The following is a 23,958-nucleotide window of genomic DNA, read 5'->3' on the forward strand; positions in this document are numbered from 1 at the left end:
GCTTTTCCTGATCTCACCAGTCTTGCTGCAGTTGAAGCCCATGACTTCTTCATCAATTTATCATGCATAGTAGGGAAATGATTTGCATGGTTTGATAGAGATCGTATTTTGATGAGGACAGAGTATAAATCCAAAGGGGGGGAAATATTTGACAAATTAACTGTGCTCAAACTATTTGAGTGCCTGTAGCACCTGAGATACTCTGTGTTTATCCTTGTTCAGTGAGAGGGGCAGCTGACAGAACATAAAGCTGCAGCTTTTCCTGACGTGTTCTCCTTGTGGCTCACTTAGATGGGTTTGCAGGTCATTAATATTTTTCAATATCATTAATTAAGCTCATTTAAAAAAAGAAATCAGAACTGTACCAGTCACTTTAGAAAGTGTTTATTCAAAAGCTTCATAGCACCATCTTGTTTTTTAAAACATCCAATAAAATGCAGCAATTAAAACACTGGGTTTTTTTTTTTCTTTTGAGCATGACACTAACTCCACCTGTGAACATACTTATGGTTGTTCTTGCTAAAATAACTGAAAAATAGCGCTCCTGTGCACACAGACATAGCACTGGGCCTTGCCAGGGGTTATCCAGTCCTTGCTCAATAATGGAAAGATAAAAAGTGAAACTGGAAATCTCAAGGAAACACTTTCCCCTCCAATTTTGCTGGAAGAGAACTTTCTAAAGACAATTTTTATCGGTTTCAACTCTTACGCCCCCTCCAAAACCTCAGCAAAACTAAAAATGTAAATATATAAAATATTTTGGGCATTCTTTTATGGTACATGGACCATGGATGGTTAATTTATAAGTATCTTTATGTATTTGTTCTAACAATCACCTAGCTCTTAATTCCAAAGGGCCTTTTTTGGTTATCTTTTCTAGGGAAAACATTGGTCAAAATAATCCTACTAAGTTACTATGCTGACATTAAAAATTGAAGGTAAAATCAAACTGCCATTGACAGCACTTGTAATATGTGTTCATTAGGGGTTGTTTTTCCCTTTTTAGTTTTGCAGAGTAGCTTGTCTGAGAGCTTTATTCAGCCAAGTCAGTAAAGCGCTATTTCCCAAGGATCCTTAACGTACATTTCAAGGGTATGGACCATGCTGAGTGCTCGGTCACACCATCATTTGGCTATGGCTTCCAACCACTGGAATTCTCTATTGCATCTACTTCTGGTTGACCGTTAAGAGGCAAATACTGTGTAATTCACTTGGCTAAAGCCCCCATAGGGTCCCAAGCCGGCAAAACAATTGGTTCCTGCTGCATCACCGCCAAGATGTCTTCTGGTACATGCTTCTTATCCACCACCACTTCATACACGTACTCAGAAAACCAGTCGTCAGTCATGATCAGGTAACCTGGAGGTGAGAACAGTTCATTACACCAGAGCGCCATTACCAATACAGTGACAGTCACGTATACAAGTTTCACCTGTGAAGGATGCATTACAAACAGGACCTAGTCATGCTCTGTGTCTCTCAAGACAAAAAGAATCACAAGGAAATTAACATACAGGCTAACTGGATGTACTCCTTCATGTGCACTGGAGACCAAGCAAGAAGCCTGCTATGAAAAACAAGACCCAGACTATTCATCATTTATGCTTCCTCTGTTAAAATAGGCATTGAGAATACTCAAATGAATTACAATGCTTTCAAAAAAGGTATTTAGCACAGTGTAAAATTATCTGAGCCTCTGGCTTTAGAAGTTTTCAGGATTTTGTTAAGAAAAGGAAAATTCAACAAAGCTTTGCTGTTTGAGCTCTTGCAGTAAGAGGAGGCCACACACTTTCCTCTAATGTAAAGCCATTTAAATCACACTTTAGCTGAACTAAACCTTTATTTTCTCCCTTAGTATAATTCTTACTGAGTTCAGTGAACAGCTTTTGAACTGGGAAAAAAAAAACAACCCCTCACATTTAGAGTATCACAGATTTTAGCAAAGCTGCCACTGGAAACAAGGTATTCAAGGTGAACTGAAAATAAGAGTGGCTGGGAGAAAGCAAGCCTTTAGAAGACAGATGAGGAGGCTTTATGTAATAAAGTTCCTCATGTCCTTATACAGTATCATCCCACAATCAAATGAAACAAGAAAATGTCCAAAGAATATGGACAATAAATGCATCTATCTCCACCATCTTGTTTCTAAAGCAAGAGATCAGATAATTCCCATAAATTAAAAACCCTATCAAATGTAATCCGAGCTAGAAGCCATTTTGGAAACACTGCCAAAGGGAGCTGCCTTGATTATTCTCTCTTCAGGATATGAGTTCTTGGGACACACAAAAACCTCTCCCTCCCAAGAGCCAACAAGTAATTGCACTCTGAGAGGATAATGAACTCTGCTGCTGACATCCTGTATCTCAAAGGTTGACAGTGCTGATTAGGATCACAGTGTCTGAACAAGAAGGAAGCGTCAAGCAGAACTTCAGGACATGCAAATAAGTAAGGTCACTCTTTGAGAAGGCCTGTGCCTGGTGTCACAATGAAAGCCATTATCAATTTCTTCATTAAAAGGAGACTTTATACACAGCAATACATATTCTTAAGAGCCTGCCTAAGGCAAGTCCCAGCTCTGCACTGCAGCCAGGTAACAGGCAGAAGTGAAAAAGAATCAAAAGCTTATGGCATTTCTGGGCAGGGTACACAATGGAGCTTTACCTCAGGCAATTCATCTGCTGCTTCTTCTCAAACCATTTGTATGCAAACACCAGAATATAGACAAGAACTTGGAACATCTTGTTGTAAGAGCATCTGACTACACAAGTGTACTCGGTGTACTAGTCTGGTCCATATCTGCCTAACTTATCCAAAAGAGAACCTGAAAATGCAGCACTTTCAAACTGAGAAGCTGCTGGCCAGGGAGAGGTCAGTTGAGGATGAATGGCCTGTGAATTACTGCATAACCTAGGATTTTGGCACCTAGAAATAAGAGCCCTTCAGAGTTCCCAAAGGATCTAGTACAAGCCACTTTGTGCTTGTGCCATAGCTCCTCTATAGAGAGAGCAAACTAACAGGGCTTTTCTGTCATAGTGTTCTTATGGGATGATATATATCCACATGTACAGATACAGACACTAAATATCTACAGTCAAATCTTTTAAAATGTCTTCATGCAGTACTGTGGAAGTGTTTAGGTTGGAAAAGACCTTTAAGGTCAAGTCCAATCATTAAGAAAAATATGTATGCAACAGCCAGTACAAGAGATTAAAAATGTCCAAAAGGGAGCTGACTTCTAGCTGGAGATGGATCACAATGAAGTTATTTTCATGCCAAAACAAGCAGATAGACCCCTATCAAGCAGATGTGATAACATGATTTAGTGTTCCCCTCTTGCTTGCTCTTTTTTAAAAATAAAAGCTACCCGATGGGATAAGCTGGGTTCAAAGTTAGGTAATAATGTCCTGTGTCTCCAGAACAAAGGAGTAAGCAGAATAATTAAACTTGCCTGTGTGGCTGACAAAGTGCCAGTAAAACAGAAAGGAAACATTTCACTGGGAAGTGACTTTTTTACCTCGAAATAAAAAAACCCAAGCAATGTTTGTCAGCAGCTGTGCTCATTCCTGGAGAAAAAACAGACAGGATTCCAAGAAACACTTCTACAGCAGATATGAATGCAATTATTAAATACTTAAGAGAGGCAATGCAAGGCTGTTCCCAGGGCTTCCCCGTCTTCAGCACAAGCGTTTCCACAAGAACTCAGTTCTGCCCACTCCAGAGTATAAGCACCTAACTCCATCCCATCGGATGCAAACCAGGAGTCACGGCCTTTCCATTCCTGCACCACATATGTCTGGGGAAATAGCTGTTATCTGGCATCTTCAACTGTACTCTGAGCAGAGCAAGAGGGACCCCATGTGAAAAAACACTTCCATTTCCTACCAACTATGTCATTTGTTTGCTTGTTTTTTAATAACTGAAAGTCTCATCTCTGGTGGTCTCTTGTGGGCTGTACACTTTATCATCCTGTCCAAGAAATAATGGTGCTGGGGCTTACTTGTATCCTCCCACCCAACTGGGCCTCAACTGGGATGTGCCAAGTTTAACCTCATTCTTGGCTGCCTCTTTACTGATGTGGATTCCACTTTGCTGCACTGGACTTATCCAAGGATGGCTTCCCAATTCCTTTACCGGGCAGATAAGAAAAAAAATCAAAAGCGGTAACACAGCAAGAGTTAGGACAGAGTACAAATCTTCACCCTCCTAACACCAGCAAGTACTGGACACTGAAGAGTGAAAAAAGCAGGGCAGGAGGAAGGGGAGGAAACCTTGGCAAGTACTTCTAATGTTTAAGAATGGCTGTTGCAGGATATGTCCACTTGCCTTTGGCTCAACCGTGGGTTGCTTGGTCAGACCTAGGAAAATCATTCAGGGATTCACCTCCCTGAAAAAAAGTCTGAAATCAAGTCAAGCTTCCTAGTTCTGATGGGATTTTCTGTCAAGGCACTTATCCAGGCAACTCCCTAACCAAAATAAAACATACATAGTGAGCAAGACTTTCCAGAGACCGTGGGCTCTAGCAGGACAAACAGATCAGTGACAGTGACTCACCCAGAAACGGGGCATGCACACAATACCACAATACATGCCTGCAAGGTACAGCAGGGTTTATTCCAGTCACACTGGGGTCCTACTCTATTTCAAAGGAACAGCTAGCTCCTCTGAAATGATTCTTCAAGAGTAAGTTCTTCTAAAATCAATCCATATTTTGAAAAAGAGATAATGTCTAAGGAGAATAAGCTGTTACTGCAAATCAAGCAGCAAGTTAAGCTTACAAAGCTGACAAACAAGTTCAAGACTAGGTTAACTGAGTTAACTTATAAATAACACTAAGTTTGAGCCACTACACTTTTCATTTGTAGTTGCTGTAATATTTCTTTTCTGATGTTGGATTCCACATTTGAAGTGAAGGCAGCCCAGCTGCACACAGCTCCCCACACAGATCCATCACAGCCTCCACAGCTCTGCCAGAGCATGCCCTGATGCTCCAGCCCAGGAGCACTGGCACAACTTTTACCAGCAGTCAGGCTTCAGTCCACTACACCGTGGTTTGGGAGTAATAGCCAGTCTCCTGGGATTGAGCCCAATCTTTCTCCAGCTCTAATAAGAAAAACTGAACCTTGGCCAAGGAGCATATATGGCAGAGTTGCTGACAGTCACCCATTAACCTCAGAATGTTTGGACTGCTAACCAAAGTCCATGCTGAGCAGTTGTAAAGCAAGCTGAGTAAGGCACTTGCTTCCTGGAAGCATTCCTCTAACACCAGTAGCATCTTCACATCACAAAACCACTATCTGGAGTGTCTCAAAAATGTGTTCTAACAATAAGAGCACAACTAATAGGACACTTTTATAGCTTATTGTTTCTATTACACATAAAGGTGCTTAAAGTAGTTATTAATTTGTATTTGGAGACAAGATAAACGTTGATGTTACTTCAGTATTGATTTGGCTTCTTAATACAACATTTCAAAGTACAATTTACTACTGTCACACTGATAAGCCACAGCTTCCAATGTTTTGTCAAAACTAAAGACTTTAATTGTAATACTTGGCTGTGAATGTGTATAGCCAACTCAGAACAGACACTACTGCAAGACCAAGGGGCCAGAACAGAAATTAGGACACAGTTTCAGAAGTATTCTACATTTTACTTAGCTGTTCAAGTATAGATATCAAAAGCTTGTGAGTAACACCACATCCTAAACCAGAGTTTTTCCAGAAATAGCCTATTCCCAGAAGAAAAGCCAGTCATCCTGGGACGTTTCAGGCATATCAAATGTCAGCACAACATTTGAGATTAATGTGCAACAGAAAATGGCAGCAATGGCTATCATATTATGGGGCACACAGAGGTCTGGCTTGGCATGGTCATCAGTGAGCCATGCCATGACTGAGTCCACATCCGGCCCATCTCAGATAGGAGATGACAAATATCACGGAGTTTCCCTCCATTTAGGAAAATCTGACTGACTGCAGGCCTTAGCTGAGCCAAGGACAAATGCTCTCACACCACAAGCCCTGCCCAGCTACGGCCAGGGGAGGTCAGGGCTGGCCCCCAGACCAGGCAGAGGAGCACCCTCAGGGCAATCCCAGCCTGAGCAGGGAAGCAACTAGAAGCAATTTCCTAAAGCAGTGCTCAGCTGTGACTCACTGCCTGCCATGTGCTCACTACAGCCCCACAAATCCTTTTTAAAGGAACAATAGTGCAGGCTGAGAGAGTCATCAATGGGAATGCAAGTTCACACAGAGAACCTGGCATGAGCAGTGCTGCATGTTAACTGTGGAGTTTGTTGTTGCTAGTGCTTGTCATACCAGATGTAATATTTTCAGCATGGCTTCAGAAAGCAACCAGAGTTAGGATTTCCCTTTTTTGTGACAGGTGTTGGAGCTAGAACAGTTCACACTGCAGCAGTTCACAGCACAAGCTGGAACAAGCCATACCCTCATTTCCTCATTTTCAAAAAAATGAGGAAAATCCAAGCTAGCAGATTGATAAACACTGCTTTAAAAGAAAACATAAACCACTGAGGTTTCACACATGACTCAAGAAGATTATTTAAGTAGTATCAGCCCCAGTCAGCATGAGACAGCTGTGGTGTACAGATTCAAGCTTAGCTCTGTTACCAAAAACTTTGATACACTTAGAAGCATTGCAGTGAAATCTTTATTTCTTCTTTCACCCTAGAAGAAAGCACTTCTTTACAGTGCAGCTCTAGGAGGTGATCCTATCTTGCTTGATACTGTGAAGCATTTCTTATCTATTGTCCCTTTATTAAAAGACTGGTTTACATGACCACTGGAATTCGTGGTATCTCAGAAGAGAAGTACTGCTGCATTTTCAGACATGCCAGTTTTTTCAGACTTCTGTTCTGCAGCAAAGGGTTATGAGCAAACAAACAGCAAAGGTTCTGCTCTTGTCCTGTCACTCTTGTCAGACTCCTGCAGTGGTTATTTTTTAAGTGTGGATAATAGCTGGAAACTTACTTGTTATCAACAACAAACTGGGATACAATGCTTAGGAAAATAAGCAGCTTTACAGCAATAAACTGATCAACCTTAAAGTGTTATAATGAAATACTTAAACTTAGATAAAATGTAAACTTTAAAGTCTACCAGTATCTTCCCATACTTCCATGCACAAAATCAGTGTGGTTACTGGATTGTCAGAAACTGTAAAGACTATTTATGCTCTGTATCATTAAGCTATATCCAGAGTTCCACCTCTAGCCTCCAACATGGGTGCTTCTGTCAACTTTGTCCCTCTGCTCTCAGGATTATCTGTCAAGAAGTGTCAGCATCAATCACTCACAGTCACCTCCCAAAAATGCGTTTGCCTCTGGTTGAACTTGCAGCCCTGGCATCAAGTTTATCCAGTGACATTTCCTGCTTCTCCATTCAATGTTTACATTCAATTTACTTAGATGTAAATGAAGAGTGTTTATCCTACAGGAATACAGTGCTGTAACTTGGTGATCTAGGTGTGCTTGCAGGCTTGCTTCATGCATGTCCTGGTGAGGAACACACAGCACATCCTCTTTCCCTTTTCCATGTCCTTATTTCTAAGCACCAAGTTGAGCTTTCTGTTTCCATGACTATAAATTACTTTACCTTTGTTACCACGGTCTTCACCCCAGGAGTTTTCCACTCTCCATTTTTCAAATGCCTCTTCTTGCCCATCCTGTGACAAAACAAGTTGATGGCTATTCAGCAGTGAAGGACCACCCAAGTTTATAGCAGCCAGCCCTTCCTTATAGCAGCCAGCTTGCTGTGCCACAAAGTGAACTGCTGCTTCCTTCCAACTAAGAAATAGCAGGTCCCTTGAGGAACCAAAGCACAGTTATTCTTTCTCTACTTTTTTTATACAAGAAATTAACCTGGAACACAAGCCCACAAATCCCTTTTTAATATTCAATGGAATATTGTTGTGTTGCTTCTGTTTCATTTGAAAAAATGTAGGACAGTCCTTAAAATGAGACTCAAGAGCCACCAGACTAAGGATGTCAACTCTCAATGCTGTCAGACAGAAACTGGGATAAACATGTTTATGAACATGAAGTTTTTAACCAAAAGGTGCATTTAATCCACAGTAATTTTCTGTTGCAAAACTGTGATAGGATTTTAAGTCAAAGCCTTTATAAAAAAGTAGGTAAATCCAAAGTATTACATATTACAACCCAGTTTATCAAAGCTCCTTTAGATTAAGTTAAGGTTTAATGTAAGACAACGTGTTCAAGCAAAATGTAGAAAAAACTTGGTCCATTTTGAATGCAGAAAAGCCTCTGAATGCTCCCAGAACAGCTTATCTAGGAACAACTTGTTCTAGGGTGTTTTCTTTGAAACTACCTTTTGATTTTAGAGATACCCATCATGTACTGACCTCAGACACATCCTTTTCTTGAAGAAATCAGGTCATAGGTGATAACATTTGATGCACCCACATATTTAGGCATGAAAAGTATGAATTTAACAACACAGACCATAGAGTGTGAAGTGCAGCCAGTAACTGGACACAATCAATATAAACAGACTTCAGTGATGAATAGGTAAATAGGTTTTGAACACTAGAAAAGCATCTTTTTTAGCATCTAACTGCAAAACAATCAACATTTTTTTAAAGTTATGTTCATGCAATCTGAGAAACAAGATCCATGTTGAGAGCTCAAAATGCAGAAAAACAGGGAAAATATTGATTTGTAAAAAGGAACCAAAAATGTCTTGTGACTCAGCAGTCCCATCTCAAGCTCTCAAACTCCAGAGCTCAAGCTCAATTTTCCAGTTATGTGCAAGCTGTTATTTCTCAAGCCAAGGTCACGTTGGACAGGAAGAGATCACTTCAAAGAAACTTTAATAATGACAACTTTTGGAAATAAATGGAAAACAACAACATTGCAGATAACCCAGGGCTGTAAATTTTCACATGGTTCCTTTTTACTTCACATGTGCTTTGTTTTTCTGCCAGAAGCAAATTCAGATGTGGATTCATGTCAGCCTACTGTCTGCCACAGAGCTATTTTGGGCACCATTTTCCTTCCTTAATTATGAGAAGCTCAGAGAGGTCACATGCCAGTGAGTTGCAGGACCTCAAGGCTGTTGCAAAGTGCCTCCTACTGGCATTTTAACAGAAGGGCTTTCCTGCTGAAAGACAGATTGGACTAACCCATGCAGTAGGTGAGACACAGTAGAAGAAACTTGCTGTCACACTAGGTTTCTTGCTCAGCAAGATACAGGTTGCAAACACAGATGTATTTACAAACCCAGTTAATGTAGGCTTTCTGGTATCTTAAAAATAGAAGCTGACTTTTTCTTTCTGCAATAAAAGTTTGTGAGCAGAGGGAAAGAAGCCCTTGACTTGTCTGAAATTCTTCTCTCCTTGTTAAATATTTGTAGTTCTAAAGACTCAGACAAAACATCACAGGGAGCATAGACTACCTGGGGGGGGGGGGGGGGAGGGGGGGGGGGGGGGGGGGGGGGGGGGGGGGGGGGGGGGGGGGGGGGGGGGGGTGGGGGGGGGGGGGGGGGGGGGGGGGGGGGGGGTGGGGGGGGGGGGGGGGGGGGGGGGGAGGGGGGGGGGGGGGGGGGGGGGGGGGGGGGGGGGGGGGGGGGGGGGGGGGGGGGGGGGGGGGGGGGGGGGGGGGTGGGGGGGGGGGGGGGGGGGGGGGGGGGGGGGGGGGGAGGGTGGGGGGGGGGGGGGGGGGGGGGGGTGGGGGGTGGGGGGGGGGGGGGGGGTGGGGGGGGGGGGGGGGGGGGTGGGGGGGGGGGGGGGGGGGTGGGGGGGGGGGGGGGGGGGGGGGGGTGGGGGGGGGGGGGGGGGGGGGGGGGGGGGGGGGGGGGGGGGGGGGGGGGGGGGGGTGGGGGGGGGGGGGGCGGGGGGGGGGGGGGGGGGGGGGGGGGAGGTGGGGGGGGGGGGGGGGGGGGGGGGGGGGGGGGGGGGGGGGGGGGGAGGGGGGGGGGGGGGGGGTGGGGGGTGGGGGGAGGGGGGGGGGGGGGGGGGGGGGGGGGGGGGGGGGGGGGCTAAAGAACTGTTTATCCCAAAGGGTATTCTGTTTTGATTTTCTACTTACATATTCATGTCATTGATTCCCAGCTTGCCATAGAAGTGCTTGGCAACATCACAGCCAAACCACACAGCCTACGAAGAGAAGGAAGAGTCATGTCTAGGCCATACCCCAACGAGTTTTACATTACATGATCTGCACCATGCCACCCAAGAACAGAAACCAAACCAACGAACCAACCTCGCCATCCTTAATAGATGCTGCAGCTAGTTTTTTCAAGACATCAATAGGCTGGTTGTTGTAGAGTGTTTTCCTCCCTCCTGCCATGTTGCCCAGGTACTCCACTGTGTACAGCCTGTTGTAGGGGTTCTGAGGTCGAGGATCATTCACTAGACAAACCTGCCAAAAAAACCACCCAAGATTGCAAACTGAGGTTCAGCTTAACTGAAATCTTTGATAAGTGAATCTAGATGCCTTTCAGAGAATTGCCTTTGTCCCAACTGGCTGACTGTCCCATTAGCACACAAGCACTTGGCTGAAATACTAGGGTTTTTTAAGGTTTATTTAAGGTTCATCCTGTAGCTGTGGCAAAGCAGCTTTGCATGTTGTTCTTGCTCTCTAATGGCTCTCTTATGGCATTTTATGCCTGATTAGGTCATTACATCTTTTATCATTACAAAACCATTGTGGAACTGCAACATGGAAGCACAGCTAAAGGAAGGGTAGAGCACCAGCAGAATGGGGAGAATAAACACAGGGTCATCTGGGACTTGTGGGAGCAGGACCCATCCCCTGTGGTGGAGTTACAGGGTTAGAGAGTACACACACAACACTGGAAAATAAGGGGCTTAGCAACAAAAACAAATGTCTTGGGAAGCTACTGCCCTTTCAGTGTTCCCAACCTTGTCCTCCATGTTGAAGTAAGGCTTCACGTGCTCATTGTAGAACTGGACTGGTGTCAAAGGGCCATATTTGTGGTAATTCTTCTCCTTATCCCGGAACTCCCAGCAGAAGGTTTCAGGAGGGCTGCCCAGGCAGGTGCTCACTATTCTGAATACCTGCACAGAGAAGCAAACAGCTGTCAACTTGCTGAAACATGCAGGTCTGCCTCTCCTACCACAGCAATGCCACTAATGGATTTCTCCACTCGATAACCAGCTGGAGAAAGGGGATCTTAACAGACACCTTTGAAGAACTTGAACAAAGGTACACACATTAACTATTTCAGTTAACTATTGCCAGCTTTCTGGAATTAATGTTTCAACAGTTCAAAACCAGACTGAAAGGCCAGAGGAAAAGCAACAGAATCTTTCTCCTTTCTCACAATCCACACTCTCAGGTAACCCATCAGATTTAAGGTTGAATGTATAGATTCCAGGATATCCTAGGGATGCAGCAGCCAAAAGCCAAAGCCAACACACTGTCCAGTCTCATTCCAACAATTCATCAGTAATTCTGAAGCTCCTCCAACAAGGTATTTTCTAGTGCAAGAGAAACCTCATCAGACTGATTCCAGAAAGGCTGAGCATCACCTACTCCATCAAGTGCTTTGCTCCACACAAACTGACCCTTCTCAAAGGCACACAGCAGAGCATTTTATCCCAGTGTTTCCTCTTTTTCCCTGTAACATTCATTTGGACTTCAACAATTGATCTTTGAAAGGCTTTTGAAAAGAAGCAAAAGGGAATAATCTTGTCATCTGTTTTAAAACATTTAACAATGTTTAGGGCTGAACTGGCAGGTTATGCAATTCAACTGAAGATCCCTGCCTGCTGACTGGGACAACTTTTGCAGCTGACAGCTTTCTATTGATTTTTAGCACAAAAAAGTTGACCAGATTTCATCAGCCTCCCTATAAATCAGAATCTGAAATTGCATTTAAGAGTCATTACTGTATTTTATGACAGGGCTTATCATAAAATGTGCTAACTCATATTCAGTGTAACCAGATGACTGTCTTCAGGACCTGCCACAGGAACTTCAGGGACAGAGAATTCAATCATATTTATAAGCAGGTTTGAATCTGGTTTCCTTCAACTGACCATGGCCTACTTCAGCTCTGTCCATGACTTAAGCACAAGTCCTCTTCTTGCAAGGAACCAACAAGTTATTTCAAGTAAGATGAAGAGTCAAATCTCAACTGCACCTTCTGCACTAGGAGCCAATATGCCTGTAGTTTGCACAAGCTTTCCTAGGCTGCCAGTGTTCAAACTTCCCCCTCACTGACTTTTCACAGGAGAAGAGACAGAAGACAAACTTTTCCAAAGCTGTCTTACTCTTTCTGGAGCCAGCTGAGCTGATTGATACACATCCTAAGGCTTCATAAGAACGAGCTTTGTGCTGGCATATGCTTTGTGCTGGCATATGCTTTGTGCTGGCATATGCTTTGTGCTGGCATATGCTTTGTGCTGAAGGCAAAAGGAGTGTGCTGTTCATGCTAAGCAATACTGTTTGGCTGTGCACAAACTACTAATAAAGGCATTCTTGCTCCAAGCAACCAAAGAAAACAATTGAAGGGATGAATTATGGGTGGAAATAAGGGTGTGTGCCCACTGGAGGAAATCAAGCATTAATTTATCAATAAATATGTTAAAGAGCAAATCTAAACCCCTAAACTACTAGAAATGTTTAATTTTGCACAAAAGGTGGCATTTGCTGTGGATATACCCACATTACCTTAGATAACCCAAAGTGGTGAGAGATGAGGCTGTGAAAACAAAATAAGCAAGAAAAATGCCTAAGAGGACAGCAACAAGCAAGCAGGGTCCAGCCAGAGGAAGGAAAATGGAGACAGAAGTCCCAAGTTAACAGAGGCAGTGGAGCCTGAGAGCAGCCTCCCTCAATTGTTTCGCCAGCACAACCACCATGGGCCATCTCTCAGTATCTCACAAGTTTCCTCAATCACTAAATAAAATAAGCAGACATAGTTAAACTAAAAGGTGAATTATAGCCCTTTGGCAACAACTAGAACCAAGATAAGGCAAAGATATAGTGTTTTGTGCTAAAAACCAAATTGAATGAGGAGGGGAAAAGAATGACAATCCTGATAAGGAAGAGTCTACAAAGGAGAAGAGAAAAACTGCATCACATGCACTGCACTGATTTCACCTTCTGACCTGTTGTGCACTGCTTTGATAAGAAGAATGTTTATGCAGTTTTGGAGTGAATATTTAATCTTGGGTTCCAGTACAACAGCCCCATTTTAGCCAGAGCCCTGCCTCCCAGCATGAGCAAACCAAGATTTGCTATGCAAATAGAACAAACCAAGTTCTGCTGTGCCACGTAGCCAAAATAGATGCAATGCCATTTATATACATATAAACACATGAAAGAGCAGTTTCAAGCCTTTAAAACAAAGTGTTTTTAAAGTAGACAAGATGGGTGCAATTGTACACTTCAGCTACAATGTTTATTCAAAGTGAATGTACTGAAGTTGCCAACCACTGTAAGAGGAAATACTCTGTTAACTTCAGAGAATTAAGCACAACCGTTTTTAAAGAACAGACAAATTGCAGTCAGTTAATGAGCCTTTTATGCTGGTTTCAAGATCCCTTGTCAGAGGGCAAGAGACTCTAAACAACAAGGAGGCATTGTGCAGTGAACTCTATGTCATTGCCCTCAAACTTAACATCTCTGGGAAGCTTTTGATGTCTGCTGCAAAATCCTCCCGGCGTTTTTGGACACACACACGCTGCATGTAACTTATATTAATTCACCTTTGGCCCTAGTGCTGATGGCCAACATACTGGTGCAGGCTCAAAGGAGAGTTACTGCTCATCTTGAAAGTGTTACTTTCAGCAATATAACCCAAGGAACACAAGTCAGTTTTAATTGTAAGGTTAGATTAAAAAGAAGTAGAAGAATCTACAGGTTCTTACATGAAGTGCAAAGATGATTTTCCAAAAATCAGACTGACACATTAGTCAATACCTGCATGTCAGTGGAACTGCCTCAGGTTTGACAGAAATAGCCCAAGGTATGTCCTGCCTAATACTGATGTTTACTGGATTGCAGAAAAACTAAACACACACAACCAGATTTGGTTTCTTGAGTCACCTAAAGACAGACATTCAAACCACTTCAGAAATGAAATATGTACTTCATAAAAAATGCATGCACTTGGTCAAACTAAAGCCTCAACTTCCAAAATTGCTTTCAGCTGTTTAAGAAAAACAGCATGAGTCACTGTCACGTTCAGTGTGAGCAGCCACCACGCTGCATGCTACAGATCTGCTGATGGATTTGAGTTAATTCACACAGCCAGGAACAGATGCTGTCATTCCTTCCTCTGCTGCCCCCCAGCATCAGACCACAGCTGGATTCAGCATTGTCTCTTCCATAATGCAGAGGACTCCTCTTTTGTTGTTCCTTTCTGCTCTCTTGTGGGGAATTTCTGCAACAACACTTGTGCTGTAAGATTTTACATTCCAAGCCATGAGAATGTAATGTTCAACCTGCCTCTTTCCTGCCTTTTATAACAACCTGATGGGCTGCTATTTTGATCTTTTAAGATACAAAATGCTGCTTTCCTACAGAAAGAGGTAGCTATCTTTGTAAAACAGCATCATTCTGGAATCCCTAAATTCAAGATATTTGGAAGTATTGAGATAATTAAGAAGTCAGTTCAAGTAGTTCACTTGAATCTCTCCAAGCACACAGCCATGCAAAACATCCCTGCTTTGGCAAACAAAAGGCATTTGTTTTGGCTGATACAATAGCTACAGAAAAGGGTAAGCAAGAAGTCTCATCCATTCTAGCTTTGTGTTCTTGGAATACAGACATTCATGTCACACAAGTGTATTTACCTCTTCTATCATCGTGTCCATTGCAGCACAAAGTTCTCCTTTCAGTGTTCCGCTGTCCACCATATTCCTTAGCCGCAGACAGTATTCTCTCATCTGATGAAAAAGAAAGTCATTTTACTGTAAGGGTGTGAAAGGTGCCACCTGATCAGTTTTCAGGACTTCCTACCTGGTTGTTTTAAGCACCTAGTTTACTCCTCTTAGCATGTTTCCAAAATAAAAGGAAAATCCCTTTCAGAAGGCTTTGTGAGATACCAACACTTCTTTAGAAAAAGAAAGAATCAAGACAACCAAATGATTTAAAAGATAACAAAAACCCCAGTAATTAACAGACAGTGCCACTCTATTTACCACTGATGGAGAGGGAGCTTACAGCCACTAGCTTTCCTTAAGGCTTGATTTCGCTCAGTTCAGCTCAGGGAACTGTCTTCATACTGTAAGACTTATTTTGCAATTCTAATGCATAATTGATCTCCCAGTTGATAAAAGGAGCAGAGCATTTCCCCACCGCATGCAGAACTGCAGGAAGAGAAGCACATGCTTCCCATTACTGTCACCATCCATAAGGCCAGGAACAGTGAGTGGAGCTCCCTCAAGACCAGCTGGGTTTGCAGTGTTCAAGACTAAACCAACATGAACACCACTTATTACACTGAAGCTCATTTCAGCACTTTTACATTTTTAATGTGGATTTCAGCAGGTAATTTCCCCTGAGCCTGGAGCCTATGAACTTAAAAATAAAGCTCACTGTAAAAAATGCATTCATGGCCTTTTTCTCTAGCTACCCATGCTACCCTCTTCACAGGCTACTTCATTTCTGTAGTTCAGGGAGCAAGCTTACACCTTCCTGAAAGTTGATTTTTAAGATACAGTACTTGGAAAACACCATCAAATGTGGCAGTAATCTCTAGAAACATTGACACACTGGTACATGAAATATTGAGGGGGTAGAGAAAAGTCACCTGGACACCAAGTGCTAGTTTTGCAGAAACAGATTTAGTCAGCCACACATCAAGGATTAACTTGTGAAAATGTGAGGACTAGAGACAATTGCTACTAAAGCCACAGAGGATACTTTCAAGCTATGGCAACAGCCATCTTCCACAAACACACCTTCCCACTCTGTGTTTCAATTAACATCAGACTTGGCTAAGACTTTAGGCTGCTTTTGGATTAAAGGCAAGTTGAGTTGCTGAGATGCACTTAATATTTTGGTTAAGAGAAATTAAGGTGGCTAGGAGTACTTGCAGCAGGTTCACTCTCATCCCTTCCCCTTAATTATATCATCAATTTTACCTTATGATTCAGGATCTCATTCATCCTCCTGGTAGCCTCTGTGGTATGAGACTCTGGGAAGTTTTTCTTGGGGACAACACCATACTTCCCTAAGAAATAAAACTATGAGTTAACAATTGTCTTTTCCCCACAGGAGATGCTAATGCTTCTGCTTATATCCACATCAAAGCTACAGTTGGGTTTTCTGCAGAGATTATCAGGGAAAGTCTCTTATTTAGATGTAATAATTATTCAAAGTTTACATTTTAATTTGCAACTGAACCTTGATCTTTGGTCTCCTTTCTACAGGGGTCCCAGAGAGTAGAATCCCTGAACTGCTCAGCAGCATTTAATTCAATACTTCAAAGTTCTAAACCAATTAGTGCTTTAAGAAGCTCTTTTCACCAGAAAAAAAAAATGACTACTTAAAAATTAAACTACTGAAATGTCTTCTAGGCCTCTTCTGAATTAACCTTTAGACAAAATACATGGGATAAGTGACCAAGTCCCCAGTCCTGAACATTTATAAAGCACCAACAGCAGTTCAGTTGCTTTCTGCATTATGGTACCAGTCAAAGATGACATCATGCAAGGCTCTGGATGTAACAGCAGCATCCAAAATCTTCTCTGCCCTGAAGTAACTATCTGCAAAAGTAACCTCCAGGCTTCTAAAACAAATTCCTTTTGTGATTCTAAACTAGTATCATTGGCTTGTTGATTCACAAAGGTGTCATACTGTTTCATAATACAAATGAAAGCAAATGCTAGTCTAATTCACACAAGAAGTATCTCCTTAACGAGTGTAAAGAAGATCCCACTCAAGTTGCATCTTTGCATGACCAGCATTGCCACATTCCACATCATTTCCCTCTCACTGATCTTTATATCACCTTCAGGCTGCAAGAAGGTAGTGGGTATGGCATCGTGTTCCTTAGCAAACCTCCAGATCTCAAACTCAGTTTCTTCTTCTCTTTCACTTCTCATCTCAAAACAACCTGCAATTTCAGGAGGAGTTCTAGTGAGCAGTTCTCTTACCAATGATGTTAACCAACATATCCCACTGTCCACCATCATTTGTGGGGTTGGAGAGCAGGAACTGTACCAGTCTGCCATCCACAGGCTCCTTCTTCTGAGCTGTTTCCACAAAGGCATTTAAAAAGTAGTAACAACGTTCAACCTGAAACAGGGGGAGAGACTCTTAGGTCTGACGTGATATCATATATGAGTTAATTCCTGAGTATGGAAACCCACAGCTCCCACATCAGCAGGTCACAAGCACAACTGAAACCTCAGCAGAAAGCTACAGTTGTGTTTCCCCAGAGCTTCCTACAAGTAACTGTTGGAATAAACAGAACACTTGAAAGAAGACTTTTAGTATTTCAAAACAGGAACATCTTGAGAACTTTCTTCTGAAGCCAAAAGTCCCACTTGGCTTGAGCTGAATTTAAAATACATACTTGAAGAACTTTTAAAGCTTTTCTCACATATGTTTTCTACCTGGATTGTTAAAATAGTTCAGCTTACAAGAAATTCTGTCCCAAGATCCAAGTGCATAAGCTGTTCTAGCACAACCCATAAGCAGTACCTCCGTACCTTATCCCAGAAAAAGAGATATGACTGGCTGAACTCAAACTCCTCGATGTTGTATTTCTTCATGAAAGGAAGACGCATAGCATTGAGGCAGGAAAAGATCCAGCATCTCCCTGAGAGATCAAAGGAACAAGGATTAACCTGGTACACCAGCACTCAAGAGCTGCGTAAGGGGTTTTTTTATGAAGACAAGACTCATGACACCGTTCTGCCTGGAGCCTTTGGCCCACTGTTCTGGCTGGGATTGAAAAGCACAAAAAAGCTCCAAAGAAGTTCAGAAATCCTTTACTGCAAATGCATGTCTCAACTGATTTTGTCTTACATTACACAGAGAGGAAAACAGGCAAACGTTGCAAGCCTGTTACCAACACAAGAGGATGCTGCAGGGATTCAACTCTGCTCCCTCCAAAGCCCGATGAAAGGCCTGTAGAGGCAGCCATGGCTCCCAGCATGACATCATTCATCCCCCAAACGCCAGAGCCGCCGGCGGAGCCCACCCCCCACGTCACCGGCAGCCGGGGAGTCTCTTACCGGAGTTCTTCTGGTTGGTGACGGGCTTGCCCTCGGCGGGCACGGCGTGCTGGAAGACCTGCACGGTGTCCTGCACCACCTGCCGCTGCAGACACACCTCCAGCGGGTCGTTGCACGTCGCCACGTTCTGAGCCAGCAGGAACTGGGGCTCGGCCCGCAGCCGCCGGGTGAAGGCGGCGGCCTTCTCCGTGCATAGCCCTGGGGGACAAGGGGCGACCGTCACCGTCGGGCCCGCAGCCCCCCGACACCAGCACCGACACCCTCCTCAGCACCCGTTAACACGCTAACTCCTGCCCCCCCTCCCGCCCCAATTCCAACCCCCCCATGAAAAGGGCTCTCCCCCGGCCCGTTGCCCCGGTAACGGCCGGGCCCCGCCCCTCACCGTGGGCATTCATGGCAGCGGCAGCGCGAGCTCCCGGCACCCAACGAGCCGCCGCACGGCCCGGGCCCCCCACAGGTCGCGCGCCCAGGCGGAAGCGGCTCTTATAGCCCCGGCACCGGAAGCAGGAAGAGGGGCCCCACGCAGCGGCGGCGGCGGCGGCGGCGGGGGGCGGGAGGGGCTCGGCGCGGGGGCGGACGGCGCGCCGCGAGGGACAAGCTTGCGGCCGTTTGGTGCGCGGGCGCGGCGGGGGCCGTGCGGGGGTGCCGGGGGCTCCATCCCCTCACGCACGCGCGCGCGCTCTCCCCCCCCGTTCGAGAACGTTGGGCGGCGCCGCCTGGGGCAGCGCGCGCTGCGGGCCCAGCCGTGTCCTCCGCCGCGCCCTCACGGCTGGCGAGGCCCTGGCCCGGCCTCCACGTCGCGTTGCCCCCGCGCTCTGCCCCCGCCGTGCTCCGCTCGTAGCGGAGGGCTTGGGACGAGGCGCGGCGGTAGGCGGCGTGGGGGCCGGAGCTGCCCAGCCTCCGTGAGCACGGGCAGGCGGCAGTCGGGGACACGCTGCGGAGGCTTCCTGAGGAGGGACGGCCCAGCTCCGAGGGCTGCTTGCGCACCACAGACTCAGACTGATTTACAGCATGCAGTGTTTATTGATGGCGTTAGTAATGTACCCTCCCAAGGCATGATGAGCCCTTAAAAGCTTGCTAGGACCTTGAGAATAATGCTGGAGTGGCATATTTGTTGAGGGCAGGGATGGAGAAGATTTTCTGCCACCACCGTGCTGGAGCATTCACGTGTCTACTGTGGATCACCCTGTAGTTGGGGCTGCCGCAAGCCCTCAGCTCTACTCTCAGCCAAGCAAGATGGGAGGTGCAGCAGCAGTGCTGAGTGCCAGGCAGCTTTCGCCCTGGCCAACAGAAGCTGAGACACCCACAGGATTACAAGGAAGGGGCAACAAGTCGGATGGCCACCACCCTCAGCCCCTTGTGCTGTAGGACAGGGCCAGCAAGGCAGCTGCCAGCTCAACACCTCACTTTATTTGGTTATGTCAACATAGCGATCCATGGAAACCCAGTATGGATTCCTCTGTGGGCTGATCCACACCCCACGTGCCTGACTGCGTGTGCATACCTTGTAGGAATAAGCACAGAGGGCAAGATCAGGCAGCACACATCTCATGGTATTGGTCTCAGCGGCAGGTTAGAATGAACAGACACAAAAGATCCACTTATATTTTGAAAGGAATGTATGAACTTGACGCCAAAAAACTTGTTTCAGTGTTGTATCTCATTCAAGTGTGAAATAAGGTTCCACCATTAGAAATTGTGGTGTTCCTGGGTGTGCACAAGAACCTCGTGGGCTTTACCTGCAGCAAAATGAAGAAATGAAAAATCACCTACTAGGAAAACCCCCAAACAAGTGAGTTGAATTCAGGCAGGCTGCATTCAGCTCCAAAACGCTTTCCGCAGGCTGGGGATGTGCCATTCTGTTTGTTCCCCACTGCCTCTGCTAGCCAGGACCTGGGATGGCCAGGGCAAGAGCAGGAGTGTGCTGTGTCTGGGGCATGTCCTGCCATGTTCCCATGGACCCCTCTCCTCTGGGTAGAAGGTGTGAGCTCATGTTATCCAGCCAGCACATGAGCTGAGTAACTCACATGGCTGGGTTTGGCATTCTGAGTGCTCTTTTGTTTCCCAGGTTCTGCCATGGCTTAAAGAAGGGAGTTCATTTGGAAGCTGTATGATTAAGTAGTGAAATACTTACAGGGCTGTTTCACTTGATCTTTTGAAGCACTGAAAATAAAGAAACAGTTGTATTATCTTTGGAATCTTTTGTATTTCCTGGCCATAGAGATATTTTTACTGATATCTTGCAGGTGCCTTATAATACCTAGTGTCTTATTTATCTACTGGTAATTCTAAAGCAGGGAGTAGTATTCAGCAGTTCTCTAACAGAGGATAGCAACACCACAAAGTAGCATAGAAAAGGTAGGGAAAACCAGGTCACTGCAACAAGAGTAAAACATTCTTTTCCTAAGAAACTAGAGCTTTGTGTACCTTAAAAATTTTATTTCTTTGAGCCACAATTCCAAAAAGTAACGTGAGTGAAACCACCACAACAGCAGCAATAACGGCCTCCAGGGGAAAAACAGGTTTTTTATCTGTCAGGAGAGGAGGTTGGATATATGTTAGATGAGTACAGTCATATAAACCAGAACATTTTGCAGAGCTTTGGAAAGATGTTTTCTCTTCCATGTCTGTCACTGCCAATTTGAACTGTTGGTCTCTCTGCTGTCCACAGGCAGACTATGAGCATTTGTTCCCTGGACAGAAGGGAGCCATGCCTGTATTTTAGTGAACTGAAGGAAGAATTGAAATGGTCCCTGAAGCAGAGGATCCCCAAGCATTCATGCATAGAAATAATTGTGTCCAGAGGCATCACTGACACAGATAATGTCACCTTTCTCCCTGTTCTAAGAGTACAGAAGTGAGAGGGGCCTGGGCAGTGGGTGGGAAATGGATGCCTGGTGGGTCACCTCACCTTGCATCACCTGTCTGAGACCAGAGCATCCAGCCCCAGCAAGGCTTCCACCTCTCAGTTGTCCACAGGGCTGTAGCTGCTTCTGGAGGACAACTTGTCTTAAGCATCTTTTTCAGCATGACAGAATACTATGGTTGGAGGAAGAAGCTTCAAGTGAGACCTAAGGTGCTTTAAACCACCCTTGGATATGCCCTGTCAGCATGGGAAGTGAGATAGTGGGATGTGCCTGCCTCAGGTCACTCTTGCCAAATGCCTTTGAATAACAGGTAGAGCAGGAAAAGCCCTTCCTGGTGCTGTGGTGCCAGGCACAGGTGCAAGGAGAGCTGCTTGCTCATGCTGTACCCTCAAAAGTTAACACAGGGAATTTACCACTCTCCACTTACACCTCTTCATATGAATGGATTGCTGTCCTTGTAAAAGAGAACGGAGAGTTATTTGTAACGCTTATTGTTTGGCAGCAGCTTTGTTACCTTCAACTGTCAAGTGGAAATGCTTTCTCCCCTCTCCCAAAGAAGATTTCACCTCACAGGTGTAGATCCCGTTGTCAGACTTCTCTACATTTTTGATAGTGAGCTGAAAAACCTCACTAGTCTGGTACACCTGGTAACGATTTTGCTGTAGGGTCAGGGTGGTGTTGTCCTTGTACCAAGCTGTTTGGGCTTGAGGGTTGGATTTGGCATTGCAGGTCAGAGTGACATCTTTGTCTTCTTCGATTTGGAGGGACTCTTCTCCAGTCAGCTGAGGAGGAACTGCTCACAGTAATGCATTTCAACAGGTTGTTAATAACACTGCTCACCAGTGAACCCCAAAGATATTCCCTTTACACATCCCTGATGCACATTGTTCAACAGTGTAACACACCTCAGTTGTGCAGCCTTTCATGATCCCTGGGAATCAGCAGGGCAATCAGTGGCAGAGACAGTCACTCTGATAACTCATCTGCCCTGACTTGTATCCTTGGGAAGTATCTAGGTGGAGGCAGGGACGTATCCAGGACATCATCTTACTTAAGGGCCCACCCACTCACTATAAAAGAAGCATTAGATCAGGCCATAAACACCAGTGTGGAAAGGGAGTGTCTTATCATGGGAGTTATCTCCTCCTAAACGCATTTTTTCTTGGTGAAAGAAGTGTACAAGGGTGCAAAACACCCCACTTTCAGCCAGGGCCCAGCCACTGAGGTGCTCAGCCCACGATTCCCTCCCACCCAGCCATTCTGCACAGATATCCAGCACTACAACTCACACTGGACATCCAGGGTCACAGACACCTGGAGAGACGTGTTCCGTGCCAGCTTGCACGTGAAGGTGACTCCATTGTCAGACTCAGTGACTGGGGATACACAGATGTTACTAATGTTCAATTTATTCCCATCTTTCAGATCCACTTGCCCATCTCCTCGGTACCAGAGGAGCTCCTCATCCTGGCTGTTGTTCTCTACCAGGCAGGAGAGTGAGATGGGAGGGCCAAGGGATGTAGACAGGGAGAAGTCAGCAGCGTGGTTATTTACAGACAGTTCCAAACCTGCAAAAGGAGAATGAGGGCACTAAGCATCTGAAGCTATATCCTACCCACAAAAACTTCCCTGTTAGCTTCTCCAGGCCTTCAACCTTGGAGGAGGGACTGAGAGTTTCAGGCTTCAGTTTAACAGCTGTTTTCAGGTAGGACTTTACAAGAAGCAAAGACAAGAAGTTGCCTCCATTACAAGCCTCCCCTCACAGTTACATTAAATCAAAGTCAGGCATTTGCAACTGACTGCAAGAACATCACAGCCTGACCTGTAATTAACAAAACATCTGAAAACCAGCAGTGACCATGTGCCACACGCAGCAAAACCTATCCTTGTCCTGCCAGTCTTGCTCACCCTCTTGCCACAAATCCTCATTGCAGCATACCTGTGCCCTCAGGTTTTGTGCTGCTGGTTTCATACACTGGTTTTTGGCTGGAGTTGAATGCACTTGGGAGTACAGAAAGTGAATCAGCCTCTCAGCCATGCCCTGACCAGCCTGAGCCTGGCTCTTAGGGAGCTGCAGATAGTCTAACATACAGACCACACAGGGCATGCTAACTGGAGAACCAGTATGGTCAAGGACTGAAACTCACTACTGTAGCCTGGGTCACAGATTAATGAACTAACAGTATAGCTCAGAATATAAAGGCACTGTAGTCCTTTGAATATAAAAAACCTCTGAAGCTCCCTGTCTGTTTCCTGGTGTTCCCAGAGCTGTCACACTTGTCACTGCTTAGAGCAGGTTTGAAACCAGCAGCCTCATCATCCCTGTACAGCTGCTGCCACAATGTCAAGAAAACACTGAGACTTCCCCATTCCTTTCTCCACTAATCTCAAAATCAGAGCCCAGTTTCAGCCAGTCCTGTGGGAATGACCTCCAGATCATCTGAAAGATGGGATGCTGGTGTGGCACATCACCCCAGGCACTGCCCAACGCCAGACAGTTCTGTCTGTCGGTGTGATGGGACTTGGACAAAGCCACAGTGGATTTTTGCCATTGCTTACCTGTGGCTACACATGCCAAAAGGCAAAGAGCAAGGACAGGCATCTCACAGAGGACTGAGAGGCTGCTTCTCTGCGCCATCTCGGAGGAGCCTGGATGGTGTCTGTTGGACAGAGGTCACGGAGTTGCTGCCTCTGTTGGAAGCTTATGGTGGGTTAATTGCTTGCTGCCTTCAGACACTCTGGGGAGAGCTCTTGAAGTGTCACCAGGGAAGAAGCAAAGTGGATTTATTGCAGGACCTTCTCCAGTTCAGAGCACAATCAAAGAGGTTTTAGGTCTCTAATCTCTTGCAGGATTTCATTGTTTCCAAACACCTGTCTATCAGGGGAACCCATCGGG

At 45.2% G+C, this 23,958-nt stretch overlaps 2 protein-coding genes across 2 annotated transcripts; both read right to left on the minus strand.

Annotated features, from left to right (window-relative positions):
- Window positions 1-368: 368 nt before the first annotated feature.
- BLMH (bleomycin hydrolase) lies at window positions 369-18,708 on the minus strand. Its single transcript, XM_062012540.1, has 11 exons — window positions 18,578-18,708; window positions 18,196-18,393; window positions 17,668-17,777; window positions 17,110-17,251; window positions 16,096-16,184; window positions 14,803-14,895; window positions 10,900-11,055; window positions 10,238-10,396; window positions 10,064-10,131; window positions 7,611-7,801; window positions 369-1,359 (listed from the first exon to the last, which is right to left on the minus strand). Exons 1-11 carry the CDS (start codon window positions 18,588-18,590, stop codon window positions 1,208-1,210), a joined length of 1,371 nt encoding a protein of 456 aa, XP_061868524.1. The 5' UTR covers window positions 18,591-18,708; the 3' UTR covers window positions 369-1,207.
- Window positions 18,709-20,325: 1,617 nt separating this feature from the next.
- Window positions 20,326-23,700, minus strand: TMIGD1 (transmembrane and immunoglobulin domain containing 1). Its single transcript, XM_010208646.2, has 5 exons — window positions 23,622-23,700; window positions 22,352-22,630; window positions 21,577-21,855; window positions 20,623-20,726; window positions 20,326-20,358 (listed from the first exon to the last, which is right to left on the minus strand). The coding sequence occupies exons 1-5, from the start codon at window positions 23,698-23,700 to the stop codon at window positions 20,326-20,328; spliced, it is 774 nt and encodes a 257-aa protein (XP_010206948.2).
- Window positions 23,701-23,958: the final 258 nt, after the last annotated feature.

The sequence above is a fragment of the Colius striatus genome, chromosome 20 (assembly GCF_028858725.1).
Source record: "Colius striatus isolate bColStr4 chromosome 20, bColStr4.1.hap1, whole genome shotgun sequence".
NCBI lineage: Eukaryota > Metazoa > Chordata > Aves > Coliiformes > Coliidae > Colius > Colius striatus.

What these genes read in the sequence shown, in the direction of transcription:
- TMIGD1 (XM_010208646.2), bottom strand. Translation starts at nt 23,700, where the DNA reads ATGGCGCAGAGAAGCAGCCTCTCAGTCCTCTGTGAGATGCCTGTCCTT. An exon ending in TTTGGCATGTGTAGCCACAG is followed by an intron (nt 22,631 to 23,621) that starts GTAAGCAATGGC and finishes CTCCTTTTGCAG; the next exon opens with GTTTGGAACTGTCTGTAAAT. An exon ending in AAAGAAATAAAATTTTTAAG is followed by an intron (nt 20,359 to 20,622) that starts GTACACAAAGCT and finishes CTTTATTTTCAG; the next exon opens with TGCTTCAAAAGATCAAGTGA.
- BLMH (XM_062012540.1), bottom strand. An exon ending in ATGAGATCCTGAATCATAAG is followed by an intron (nt 14,896 to 16,095) that starts GTAAAATTGATG and finishes CTTTTTCATCAG; the next exon opens with ATGAGAGAATACTGTCTGCG. An exon ending in TGGACACGATGATAGAAGAG is followed by an intron (nt 11,056 to 14,802) that starts GTAAATACACTT and finishes TTCTCTGTGCAG; the next exon opens with GTATTCAGAATAGTGAGCAC.